The sequence below is a fragment of the Salmo trutta genome, chromosome 19 (assembly GCF_901001165.1).
Source record: "Salmo trutta chromosome 19, fSalTru1.1, whole genome shotgun sequence".
NCBI classification, from domain to species: Eukaryota; Metazoa; Chordata; class Actinopteri; order Salmoniformes; family Salmonidae; genus Salmo; species Salmo trutta.
Window position 1 is genome coordinate 46168939 of NC_042975.1, and position 13695 is coordinate 46182633.

The 13695-nt window shown below is 44.1% G+C and overlaps 1 protein-coding gene across 1 annotated transcript; it reads right to left on the reverse strand.

Moving 5' to 3' along the window:
* Positions 1–192: 192 nt before the first annotated feature.
* LOC115154776 (serine/arginine repetitive matrix protein 2) lies at positions 193–8515 on the reverse strand. Its single transcript, XM_029701346.1, has 9 exons — positions 8377–8515; positions 7331–7392; positions 5287–5979; positions 4351–4956; positions 2098–2228; positions 1835–1940; positions 1536–1602; positions 1208–1309; positions 193–1011 (listed from the first exon to the last, which is right to left on the reverse strand). Exons 2-9 carry the CDS (start codon positions 7378–7380, stop codon positions 874–876), a joined length of 1893 nt encoding a protein of 630 aa, XP_029557206.1. The 5' UTR covers positions 7381–7392; positions 8377–8515; the 3' UTR covers positions 193–873.
* Between the last annotated feature and the right edge of the window lie 5180 nt (positions 8516–13695).

Below are 13695 nucleotides of genomic sequence, written 5' to 3' on the forward strand. Positions count from 1 at the left end.
TAACACACAAGCCAAAGTATTATCTCATACAAGCCCCATATAACTTTCAGCAAGACTCAATTTACATACAAACCAGCAACACTATTGCATCCATAAATGAGAATCAGTCTAGAATTTCCCATCTATAGTCTGTTCCCCGCTTATTCATTTTAAACTCCTTTTGCAGTAAACAGACACTGTTGATCAAGCCTCTGTCTTTCCCATGAACCGCAATACTATGAATTGGGTCACTTCAGTTCAAAAGGAATTTTAATCAATGTGAAATGCTAACTAGATCACCCCAGTCCCATGGAAGGTACATCCCAAAAATGTCCTACGGGGCCTCCTTCAGCAGAAGAGAAAACTCCACACAAGGCATGTCCAGCCAATTATTTGAAATAGCTTAAAACAAATGTTCAAATGAGCAGGACATGCAGGGGGCATCAGTAGTTTTTACAGGTTGAGAATCATAAAAACTTGACCACACACTTTTGACAAAGCATCATATTCAACAGCCCCTGTGGAATAGTCTTTAAAGGCCACTTTACAATAACAGCATACAAAAAAATCTAAGCATCGGGGAAAAAGTGGTGCTGGAAAATATAAAAAGAAGTCTCCATTACCTCATTTACATATTATGAGAGCTGTAACACAGTTGTGAAATCACAAAACCATGTCCATAAAAACTAGTCAGGAAGAATAGAAACAGACGGCCTATTCTCTATATTTAAAAACACATCTTGTGTAATAAAAATAAACATTTTATGTCTGGTTTTTCTGATGGGCACAGGGACAGTTCCATCTGGGGACCATCTCTCCAAGACAAAGAGGCAGCCCAAAGCACAAGGCCAGGGCACGTAACCCCGATCTGTGCAGTCAGTCCCTCTAGTTTGATCACCAGCGGCGGTGATACGACCCTCTGTTGGGAGGTACGCGTTGACGCATCGTCGGCATGTTGCGGTATTTTGACAGGATGCTCTGGCTCTTCCTGAACACTGGCCTCTGAGAGAAGGGACGTGGCACAAAGCCTCCCTATAAGAGGAGGAAGAAATGATTTCAGCCAGACTAGTCAGAAATGCAGTCTTTCAGTGACATACAGCTTAATCCACCTGACACCACTACCGATATTTTCAAAAGGCCAAGGAGGCCCACAACACAGTCAGTGGGCTAAGAGAAGTCATACTGACCATAAGTTATAAGAGCTGTTAAAAAATAAAAAGCTTCATACCATGTGTGGCTTCCTAAAGGGACCGGGCAGTTCAGGGTCTGGCTTTCTCTGGGGAGGAGGACCTGATTTATGATTTGGGCTGCTGGGACGGAAGCTGGGTCTCTGTGGGACATAAAGAGTAAAGCATGTGCATATATGGTGGAATGGAGTTGATCAAGAAATGGAATTGCTCACTGAGGTTTCCAAAATTATGGGAGGCAACATTCAAGCTATTGGCATCCCTTGACCGTTTACGCTCATTACAGTAAGCATGTTAGCACTCCCAACACTAAAGCTATGAACATTCAGTTTTCTAAGAACCCAGTGAAAACCAGGAAGTGCTCCTCACCTGCGGTGGTCTTGGATTCCTGAAGGGTCTTTCAGGTGTGTGGTTCTCCTGTGGAATGTCTGTTTGCCTAAAGTGTGAAACAAGACAAAGTGAATTATCTGGCTAAATAATCCTGACTGAAACTACAGTTATTGCTGTGTGAAGCCACATCCAGTGTGTTATACCATGTAACCCATAACCACAGATTTTACACCAACAAAATGGTTCCAGTTATGTTCCATTCATAACAACATAGACACTTTATATCAACTCTTACAATAATCCTCATCCAGTTTCTTATATCTAAATTGGCGGATTACCTTTCTGCATATCTCCAGTCTCTTGGAGAAGGGGAAGGACTGGAGTCCTGAATTTTAGAGAAGCGTTCATTCAGCGTAAGTTGTTCATCTGAATTGTAATAGGGCTCTGAAAAGTCAGGTGAGAGTGAGTAAGAGAAGTCGCATTCTCACAATGATTCATGAATTATCTTAATTCGCCAAGAGACGTCACATTCCTGTCGAGGGGCATCAAACAAACTGTTAGCGGACAGACATGACTAAACAAAATGTCACAGTTCACTTACCCGTTTTGTTCTCTGGTGGTCTACTTCTATCCCTTGGGGGGCTGTCCTTTGAGCTGGAGTTTGTCCCAGGCGCTTGCCACTGGGACACGACGACTAGGTCACGAGCCAACCGTCGGTCTATAGAGGAAGAGCTGGAGAGAGACCAGCCGAGGTAGAGGATGACAAGAGATGAGCATCCTATTCAGCACAGCCTGAGAGGCCAGGTTTGGTAGGCAGTCAAGCAGAACATTATTACTAGTAGCCTCATCGTTAGATGTTGCCCCGTAAGGGAAAATTCCGTCAGTCTAAGTAACGCCGTGAAAGGTTGAAATGGTGTCATTCTGTAGAACAAAAAATGTAATATGCAAAAACGGAGACATGGGAGAATTGGGAGACATGGAATGACAGGAAGTTACATGGCGGATGAAGGGAGTTAAAGGGCAGGCGACTAAAGATTCATTTATAAAATCACTGAGAGTGGAATAATGGTCATAAAAGCTGATCGTCACTCGGGTACTTACAAAGAGCATGTAATGTCCATGGTTTCCTAACGCTGTTTTTCAATGAACCCTTCACTGTGTGAAAACTGATGTGTATGAAATGGACAAGTGATGCTGATCGCTTTGATGACCTGGTCTCTTGCGGTCCACATTTTTACTTGAAGTTAAGCTCAAAGGCTGTCAATCCTCTCCAGTTGATTACTATTCAAATAATGACGGGGAACGGGAGATTAAAGTATCTAATTAGTTCAGCGAAATGAGCCGTCGTCTAAGATCGGTGATCTTCAGTTGATCCTTACTTCTCTTCGTTAAGTTCAGTCTCACTTCCCAAATCGCAACTCTCCTGCATTCATTGGACATTCAATTTCAAAAGGGTATGTTATTGTGATCTTGGTCTCCTGTCTGGTACAAGTAGTGTGATCAAGTCAACTCCAGATCGTCCGTCTTCGGTCAAAATTCAGCAGTACACTTCAATGAGCGAGCAAACTGCAGAGCACGGTGTGAAGGAGCTTGCACTTTGTAGGAATGGATTCCATTGTTTACGTGCAGACGTCCAATTGTACTTGTAATGCCACCATCCTCTGCAAAATTGCTGTGATGAGAGTCAGTGTAGTTTACAAAACAGTTCCCCACTGCATATGTTCCGCATAGATGCAGATTTGACGTATTCTTGCATGCAGAAAAAGTCCACTGTTCACTGGCTTAGCCAGATAAGGTCCCGTGTGATGTTGATGTACAGAGGTGTGGTCCATTATCGCTTCTTTTGTTTCTCGTAGGTCTATTGTACATTTAATGAGTAATGATTCTAAATCACTTTCTCAAATAGTGAGTCAACTGCATGGCTGCATTCTGTCTAAGAAATACAAGTAGTATTGTATGCATCTATGTATTACCAGAGCATAAAAGGGGCCAACAGTTCAGGAACAGCAGCACACGTTGACCTCATCTTTAGACCATTGAGTAAATATTGATATGGCGATTCCTCAGTGGTAGTGTCCTCTCCTCTTGACGCTGTACAGCCTCAGAGCTTCTGCCGCATGTTGTCAGTGGCTGTGTACTATCCCCAAAAGTCCTCTGGATGGCATCTTCAACGAAGCTGCTGCATATTCCAATGCCATTTGAATGTTATTGCTCAAACTGACTTCCTGCGGGCCAAATATCCCTTTGTCAACTGGCAGATCGTGTTACCCGCATTAGTATGAGAGCTGTCCGTTTCAGTCTCCTCCTACATAGGTCACTGCTCATCCAGGAAAAGAAAAGCATCTCCTTTCCTACAAGTCATGTTGGTGTGCAATGACTGTGGCATTTCAGCGTATGGTCTTGTCCTCCACAGTCCTCTTCACAGATGAACTCTTCTGAACTTCTGTTCTGTCTGGGGGGGGGGGCTTGCTGCGTGAGTAAGTTTCTTCAACTCTTCCACTTGATCAGAGGGGGACAGCACCACTCTAGCTTCTGACCCCAATAGCATCACAGAGGAACAGGCCACCCATCAACACATGGATATGGCTTTTCTAGCATCTTTCAATCACATCTGACATTAATGAACAGGCTGATATTAATTCAACTTTGAATGACTGGCACCCAGAAGAAGACATTTTTTTGAAAAACCACTTGTGAATTATTCTGTTCACTGCCAGCACACTTGAAAGTGCAACCCCAGAGGACATTGGACATTTGATTTGAAAACGTAACGGATTCAGGACATCGCCGTAACTCCATTTCCTCCAAATATTATCACGCCCCAGCTCCCAGAGTGAGAAGGAAGATACCGTACCTGTGTGTGCTCAAGGCGCGCTGAGAGTCCACATGTTCCTTGTGTGACTCAGAGTTCCTGGAAGACTTGGCAGGTGACTGATAAGGTATGGGCCTCTTCCTCAGCGGCACAGCCTTTGCTTGGAAACGCTCCTGCCGAACAGCGAACTTGGATCGTGCATATGCTCTGGACGCATGCGGACCTTCCTCTTCCTGGTTCTTGATATCTGCGCCTCTGGGTCGAAGTGCTTTGAGCCGCATCACCGACTCCGCTCTAATTGTACGCCCCTTCATCAAGCGACTCTTGTCCATGAGAGACAAGGGACGGCCGCCAAATCCCCTAGAGAAGTATTGTGGGATCTCTCTCCGAGGGCACTTTGGATGACCATGCTCCAGACCAAGGCCTGGTCCGCACTCCTGGAACTTCCGCTTGTGTGGTGGACCACTTGGTCTTTCCTGCGGGTTGTTCTGGTAGAAAGAAGATGAAACGCCTTTCCATGCGGGGGATCTATGGGGAGGGTGGTGAAAGCTGCCTTCCTGTGCCCACTCAGGGCTGTGGCGTCCGCTGCCCTCCCTCTCCCTTCCCACCACTCCATGCTGTTGCCTGGGATCTCGCTCAGCAGACCACCTGCACAGCCATCACAAACAATACAACAAATGATTACATTGGAAGATCCATTATCGGGTGAAGCAGGAAACGGAGGGTTAGCGTTTCTTTATGGTACCCCTTCACTTTAATGCCCTGATACAGGTAGGCGTAAAACCTTCAGTGAGCATATACAAACTCTTTCCAGTGGCAGGCGACCAGCGCATTAACACCAGATCACCACATTTTACAGTTTATTATCACTGTAACACTGAACGATAATTTTGACCTCTGTGGTGTAGAGGACTACGTGTGTTTACACTTTCTCTCCATTTATTTTACCCAGCCCATACTGCCTCTTCACTCCTGTACCTCTCTGGATATGGGCCTCTGCCATGAAACTCCCGTGGCTTTTTCTGGGTGGTGCCAGAAGGTCCACGTTCACTATTGTGTGGGTGGGGAAAGGGCCCTGGCCCATTCCAGCGCTTCCGCCCACGAACTGGGTGCTCAAACAACCTCTTCCCGGGGCTTTGGTGCGGCCGGGCACCCCAGCTCCTATCCTCTTCATGGGAAGGACCTGGGTGCTTGTGGGGGCCCATGAAGGAACTGTGGGGGGATGGTGAGGGTGGCAGCCTCCTGTCAGGGGGTTGGCCACGGTAATGGTGTGGTGAGGGTGATCTGTGACCTGGGTGTTGTCCATGGATAGGTGCTCCCCTCTGGCCCTGGTGCCATTGTACAGGACTGTGTGGGGAGGACCTATGCTGGGCTTGGGGAGGACGGTTTGGCCTGGAAGGAGGTGCCCTCCTGTGGCCATAATGGGGCTCCGATTGAGAGGGGCATGTGTTGAAGGAATCCTGGTTTTGGGACCTCCACTGATTGAATTGTCGCTCCCGCCGTTCTCCCATCAGTGTGGGACTTTTGGCAAAGTGAGCGTGTCCTCTGCCTCTGGAATCTCTCCAGCTTGGAGGGGCCTTTCCTGGGTGGCCCCGGAATCCTCTCTGACTCCTGAGATGAGGGCTGTAATGCTCTTCGTGTGGCATGTTGTTGTAGCCATCCGAGTAGGACCTGTTGAATAACAAAACAGTCTTAAGAAGCCATTCACACAAGTCATGTTCATTAGCCATGTCTACACTTAAAATAGTGTTACTTAACCTTCTCATACAACAGTCGCCCCAGCGTGAGTTGTTTTATGCACGTGATGTCAGAATGCACTCACTGTTCCAAAATGTGATTATTATGTAACAGGACAGTTAACACGCGCTGCCTGCAAATGATCTACAGGCTGTTTCAACGCGTCAATTTCAAATTATTTTCGAACAAGTTGTATTTTTTAAGTTTGAATTGGGGTGTGATCCCACCTCATTGATTCACATTGAAGTAGCCCATTTCAGCGCTGCAGACAATTTACGTTTGAGGATTTTTCGAGCCAGACAAACTTCTCTCCGAGGAGAGCCCACGCACTTCAATATGTTTGCGCAGATCAAGTTCAAATTTGAACATTTTCTGGCTGACCCTCGCATTGCCTTGTTTTCCATACAAATAATAACTTGACATTAGCAAGTTCCTTATTTTCTGTATATCTTGTCGTTTCTACTGTAGGCGCATACACATGCATGTTTGGTGCATAATGCATTTACAGTTTCTCACGTTTTCAAGTACTGGTGAAAAATACATTCCGATTATTGCATAGATTGTAATGGACAACTACGAGGTGTGCAAAATACTTTTTAAAGGTTGTACTGATTATAATGAGCTAATACTAAGCTATTTGCCAGCTATGTGTGGCGCCATGTTTGTTAACATTATACAATACAATGCATTCTGGGTGTCAGACCAAAGACATAATGCGGTGAAGGAATGGTTCACCCATCTTTCGGGTAAACCTCCAGACGTGAATGATTGTAGATGACACACCCACTTCAACATGCAAACATACCTAACTCCTCCAATTATCTTTGGTTGATGTGAAAAGAAAAACTATGGTGGCTCGCACAAACTACTTCGGATAACTTTCGATTTCTAGAAAGTAACTTCTAGAAAGTGTTTTACTCAATTATATTGTATTGGGGTGGCAGGTAGCCTAGTGGTTAGAGCGTTGGACTTGTAACCGAAAGGTTGCAGGATCGAATCCCCGAGCTGACAAGGTACAAATCTGTTGTTCTGCCCCTGAGCAGCCCACTGTTCCTAGGCAGTCATTGAAAATTGGAATATGTTCTTAAATGACTGGCTCAGATAAATAAAGGTTAAATAAAAAAAATCTAAATAAGTGTTCTAATTATACCGGTTTCAGCATAAACTGCAGGGATGATCACACCCGATTGTTGTTGGTACGTGTAAAAAGGTTAAAACCAAATATCTTAGTTTACTATTAGACTAAACCTTGTTTGTTGCAATATAACTAATATTCTGCAAATACCTGGGCTTCAACCGAGGAGGTCCGGAGTGATGTCTGACCATCTTTGGCATACACTGAATAATCTGTAGAAAAGAAACGTACTTGAATTGACAGAAATGACAGCGAGTTTTAAATAATAAAGCCTAGCTAGCGGACTTGGCGAAACCACAGGTAGCTAACGTTAACCAATTTACAGATTTAGTTACTACCAACACAAAGTTTTGAACCCCAGAGACGTAACATGGCAAGACTTCCAGGAACCCTTGAGAAGACGACCAGGGTTTGACAGACGGCCTGCACATGCTCAGTTCGGCGTGAGACCACCGTTAGACCAAATTACGTATTTCTGCGCTTAGCCAGCCAATGTCGCCATGACACCTACAAGCGTGACCGGAGACTTTTATTGGAAAAGCCGTTTGTGCCTCGCTTCATACTGTCTTTGCTACAAACTACACCACCGAAGAAATAAGTAGCTCGCTAAATTAACAAGCTAAAGCATATCGACCTATGCAGCCATTTTAAAAAGGCAAACATGTTGCTTGAAGTAGTTGCTTGGTAGCTACATGGGTTTGTCAGAACAATGCGACTAATAGTTACTATAAAAAGTAGCTAGTTGCTAGCAGTGCAGCCTAACTGTGGGTAAATGTGGGATAACGTTGACTAAACGCAGCGTGCCAAACAACCTCGACTAGCTAGCTAAAAAGTTGTTCGCTTGTTAGCATTGGCCAGATACACTAACGGGTTACCTAGCAATCTTTTAAACGATATAGATAGACAAGTCCCGCCAAACAAGTCGATCGAGCTTGTTAGCAAACGTTAGTTAACATCTAGCTAAATAACCAACACGGTGCAGTTGAAATTATTTGGTCATTTGTACACTAAACTGGCTAGTCTAACGTAATGGTGTAGCTATTGTAGGCTAGCTAACACGTTAAGCTCCCAAAATCTGTGCTAACGTTAGCTATGCCGCTTAGAAAGTTGACCCATTCTTGGATACATCCACATACGAGTTGTTTTTAAATGGGACATTACAATAAAAAAACACAATAATAATAGCAATAACTTACCTTTCAGTTTGTGTTCAAATAACGTTACTTTCAATCGCCTTCGTTCTGCAGTTTGGTCCGTCGAATCTGTCCGGTACAGGGAGGGCAAAGATTTTCTTAACCAAATATAGACCACAACCTTTCGTTTCAAAGGGAACAAATGACCCAAAAGTGGGCAGAACAAGCAACTAGCGAGATCCGATTGGCGCGTTCTAGCGTCATCGGCATATTTCCGTTAAGGAACGCCTACTTTGTGAAGTGCGCGTGTGCAATAACTCCAAGCAACGCGATTTTAAACAACTTTTACAAAGGGTAAAATCTACAAACCTTAGTCCACTCTGTTCATAATATTCTAGTTTTGGGAACAGAAAACTGTATTGAGATCAAATGTTTCAGCAATGAGAACATTTGCAGAATCTCGTTCCATCTTCTTGTACTGCCTGCCTGTGGGCTTCCTCTCACTACCATATTTTGTAGTGAGTGGAAACGCCAAGCGGATGCTTCACATTTAAACATCCAGTGAAATATCTGTCTCATTGTTCTATATATGGGGAGGGTGTGTTGCTGCAAACACTTGAGCTGTCGCTCAGAACCGTCTTCTTCTATGGTATTATGGCGGTCCCATGCCGCCACCTTCTTCTTTTCGGGATTTGGTTGGGGGATCGCATCCAACTTTTAGGTGCATACACCACCACCTACTGTACTGGTGTGTGAGACCATTCACATTATATTATTAGATACAACAATCCAAAATTGGAGTTAAGGAAAATTACCCTACCACCTATTAGCCCTATCTAAAAACCCACCACCAATTCAACACCCCCTGCAGCTGCTCTGCAGTAAATCCTCTCAACCCCAAGTACTTCTCTGGCGCTGCCACTACAAGCTCTATTTTCTGTGACTTTCGATTAATTTCTGCAGTACAATTAACAACCATGGCTATAAATGCTAAAAAGCCTACCTTACTTAAGCACATATTCTTCCCATCACTCTCTTGCTGGGTACAAGGATCCCTCACCTTGTACTCATCTTCCTCTACCACTCTCATTGTAGGAAACTGGGAAAAACTGACATCATACAAAAGAGAAAAATACAAGCACACAAACAGAAATAACATCCCATTCCTTCAGTCACATTCCAATTCAAGTCACATCCCTACACAGGCTCAGGGGCCTGTGAGGGCAGAACATACTTTGACAGGATTTCTTGCAATGCCTCGGCTGTAGCCCAAGATGCACTCTTAAGGAGCCTGCCAATACTCATTAAGGTCCAAGGATCCAATATACAGTGCATTCGGAAAGAATTCAGACCCCTTGTCTTTTTCCACTTTGTTACGTTACAGCCTTATTCTAAAACTGATACAATTATTTATTTAAATTGTAATTATTATATTTTTTTTTACAGACTAGTTAAAAGTATGTGTGAAAATTGACAAATTATCCAATAGATTATGATAATTTTCTGGTAAGGAAAGTGGATGTGGCTTCCCGAGTTGCGCAGCAGTCTAAAGCATCGCATTACAGTGCTTGAGGCATCACTACAGACCTGGGTTCGATCCCAGGCTGTGTCACAGCTGACCCATAAGGTGGCGCACGATTGGCTCAGCGTCGTTAGGGGAGGGTTTGGCCGGCCGAGATTTCCTTGTCCCATCTCACTCTAGTGACTCCTTGTGGTGGGCCGGGCGCCTGCAAGCTGACTTCAGTCGCCAGCTGAACGGCATTTCCTCCGAGACATTTGTGTGGCTGGCTTCTGGATTAAGCGAGCAGTGTGTCAAGAAGCAGGGCAGCTTGGTAGGGTTGTGTTTCGGAGGATGCATGGCTCACGACCTTCGTCTCTCCCGAGTCTGTTGCAGCGATGGGACAAGACTGGAACTACCAATTGGGGAGAAAAAGGGGTAAAAAAAAAGACAAAAATTAATTTGGGTTTGGCTCATCATCATGAAGAGGAATAACTTTGTATATTAGTCAGAAATAGCTGCAATGCTATGCTGGAGAGTGGTAACATTCAAATAAATCCCAACCCTTAAATGAAACGTAGGCTGAAAAGACACCGCATTCACATGGATTTGCACGAAGTGGCCAGTTCAGATTTGTCACTTAAAGCCTAAATATATCATACTTTGACTAAAACAATGACTTTATGACTTAAATCGTTATGCAACATTATGGGTAAGCTCTGGCCATTTTCTTTCAGCTCGAAAACGTGTATTTTTAATGGTGGGGACGTTTAAGATCCAGGAATGTTTCTTTAAGACATTGGCATTTAGTATTGTTTTGGACATTTCATCTTCAGGTTTCTATCAGATGTTTTTAAACCTCGCTGGACGCACCAGTGCGTCAATCTAAGTTACATAACAAAACATCTGCATCAAAAAACTTGAATTTTCCGATTTTTTGCATTGGATGCTTCTCAATCCACCACACTTCCACATCTGCGTTGAAAGGTGTCAGAGCTACAGTAGAGTGGTGTTTGTCAGGCCATCAGACATCCCGAAAATCTGTCCTCCCACAAAAACGTCTGAACAGTTTGACCTAGAAACTATTACCACTCTATGGAAAGGGTCAGTGTTGCCAACTCCTCAGTAAGGAAAGTAGCTATTGGCTGTCATAAAAGTCGCTAGAAGTCGCTAAATGACGTCATCACCTAATTTGCATAATTGGCCATGTGCATGTAATTGTGATGGACGCAGTAGTAGAGAGGAATAACGTCGTGGGAGAGACAAAAAGTGAGTAAAAAACACCCTAAATATGTTTAGAACTACAAATGAACTTTCTTCTGTCGATTCTTGTTTTTTTTTATGTCACAATTCCAACCCTCCTCCTTTATCTGGGCTTGGGACCGGCAAAAGTGACCCAAAAGAGAGACTCTGGCGGAGTTACTTAGTTTTAAAAATATAGATATTTTTTAGTTTTTTAGTTTCGTTTTCTTAATTTGGTTTGGTTTTTAACCTTATGTTCCACTTAGGAGCCAACAACAAGTCACAGTAAAACATTACATTTTTTAACCATAACATACATTTTTTTTTGGATACAATCTACATTAACAATCTAAATGGACCGAAAAGAGACAACAGAAAAAACTCAATGGCAATGTGAGAAAATTATGGTAACTAGTCTGGACCTAATTCAGGTTAATTGTTCATTTTTTTCCAGACCCCCTCCACACACACACAGGCTGTGCTGGCTCACAGAAAGTGTGTCATCGTCATTTTGGTCAAGGCTCTCTATGGCAGGTTCAGCAACTGAGGGAGCTGACTTAAATGAATAAGCAGCTGATGTGCCAAAAAGTTGCAAAACATTATCAGCCAGCTGGTGCTCATAGCAAGCCTCACCAGACAGCTTCAGTCCATATCGAATGTACAGGATGGAGTTAAGGGTCTGCAAGGACATCCCATTTCTAAGTTTGCTTTTTACCACACTCATCTGGCTGAATACTCTCTCGACTTCAGCATTCGAGTGTGGCAAGGACAACACAGACACAGCAGCCATGGCAAGTTCTTGAAACGGGTTGATATCAGCTGCATCCCTGAACTTCCAAATCTCACTCCAGAAGCCCAGTGTGTTTTTTTCTCATACCATTTACTAAGATGGATGGCACGCCGTTGCTGGACAATGTTGTCTATCTCCGCAGTATTTTTTCGATTTCTCCAGAGCTCTTATTGTGCTTTAGAGTTTCCTCCACATTGAAAACTGACATGTACTGCAATGCTTCGATGTTGTCCGGCAGTCTCACCCTCAACTCATTAGTGAGGGAGATGGTGAAGGCTACACACCGCTTTCGGACATTGTTTTCATCCTCAGGTGCAAGGTGGAGCTCAGCTGCCTTTGACTCAAAAAGGTAACCAAGGTACGGTTTGGCACTGATGTATCCATCTATTAGCCCTTTGAGTACATCAACATTTGCCAGTGGATTCAGCACCCTGCTGCTCACAGACTTGATCAGGCTAACCAAACTGTCAAGTAGCTTAAGAGGATCTACTTGCTCTCCCTCAAAAGCCTTGACGGCCAACTGTACCTCACCCAGCACTGACGTCAAAAAAGTCAGATCCAATATGTTTTGAGGATCACTGTACATGGAGTATAACACCTCAGCCATGAAGCAGTGTTCACTGGACTTGGTGACTGCGAAATGCAGCCTAAGCTCCTCCCACTGGTCCAAAATGCGTGAAACCGCGGGTTCAATGGAGAGCCAACGTGTGGCACACACCTTGGTTATCTGTAAAGGTTTCTCCCCACAGTTGATGGTCTCATATATGGCCTTGTAGCCTCCCTGCGCTTTGGAGACACTGAAAACCAGTTATAAGTCTCTCGTACCAAGTACTCCACACTACAGGGGATGGTTTCATTGGAAGCATGACTTACAGCAAGCTGCAGAGAGTGGCACACACAGCGAATAAGAACCAGATATGTGAGGCCATACTCCTCCTTCAGCACTTTATGGACCCCATTGTTGATCTCCGTCATAACAGAGGCATTGTCAGTCCCTATCCCCAGGAGTTTCTCTTTTTTAAGACAACACTTCTCGAGAAAAGCCACAACAACATGGGCTATAGATTTGGCATCTCCTCCCTCCAACTCAACAAGCTCCAGAAATGTTGATACAATTGCCTGCTTGGTGTCACTAAAGTACCTTATCACAACCCCCAGGTACTTAGAAGCACTTACATCCGTGGACTCATAGAGGAGGAGGCTGAAACGCTGGTCACCCACATCTGCGACCAACTTTTTCAGAAAGTATGGTGCTAGAACACCATTAATCATTTCTGTGCACTTTGAAGTGGTTAGTTAGCAGCAGTGGAGTCTGAGAAAGCAGCTCTACATGCTTCTCCAATGTGATCACATGCCAGCATGGAACAGTGTTCAGCGAAAGCTAATGCCATGGTGGCCTCAGCCTTTTTTGCAGAGTACATTTTTTTTAACCATAAATGGCAGCTTGTTTTGGGTGGAACTGTTATAAGGCTTTGCCTTTTGAGTATGTTTTTGAGTTGTCATGTGTTTTTTTACATCACTAAGTTTGGCGTAGAAATCAGCCTTACAATACAGGCAGTATGCCCGTGTATCATCTCCAATAAACGGCTTCAACCAGCCTTTGAATTCAGGGTTTGATTCCCACTCCTTTCTGTATTTTGAGTGTACAGTTTAGACTGAGACATGATGAGCTAGTCAGCTAGATGTTTAGCTTATGTCACAGAGAGGCACACACACAGTGGACAAGGTGAGTAAGTGACTGAGGCTGTGGGAGTCAAATGCAGTGATTTATTTGTGCAGTGATTTATTTTAGACAAAGAACATTTTGCATTTACATCCTGCCCTGAATGTAAGCCAGGGTGGGATCAGCCAG

Coding starts and splice junctions, on each gene's coding strand:
- LOC115154776 (XM_029701346.1), bottom strand. CDS start 7,380: ATGCCAAAGATGGTCAGACATCACTCCGGACCTCCTCGGTTGAAGCCC. Junction 1,941..2,097: donor ACCACCAGAGAACAAAACGG/GTAAGTGAACTG, acceptor CTGACTTTTCAG/AGCCCTATTACAATTCAGAT. Junction 1,603..1,834: donor GACTGGAGATATGCAGAAAG/GTAATCCGCCAA, acceptor TTCACACTTTAG/GCAAACAGACATTCCACAGG.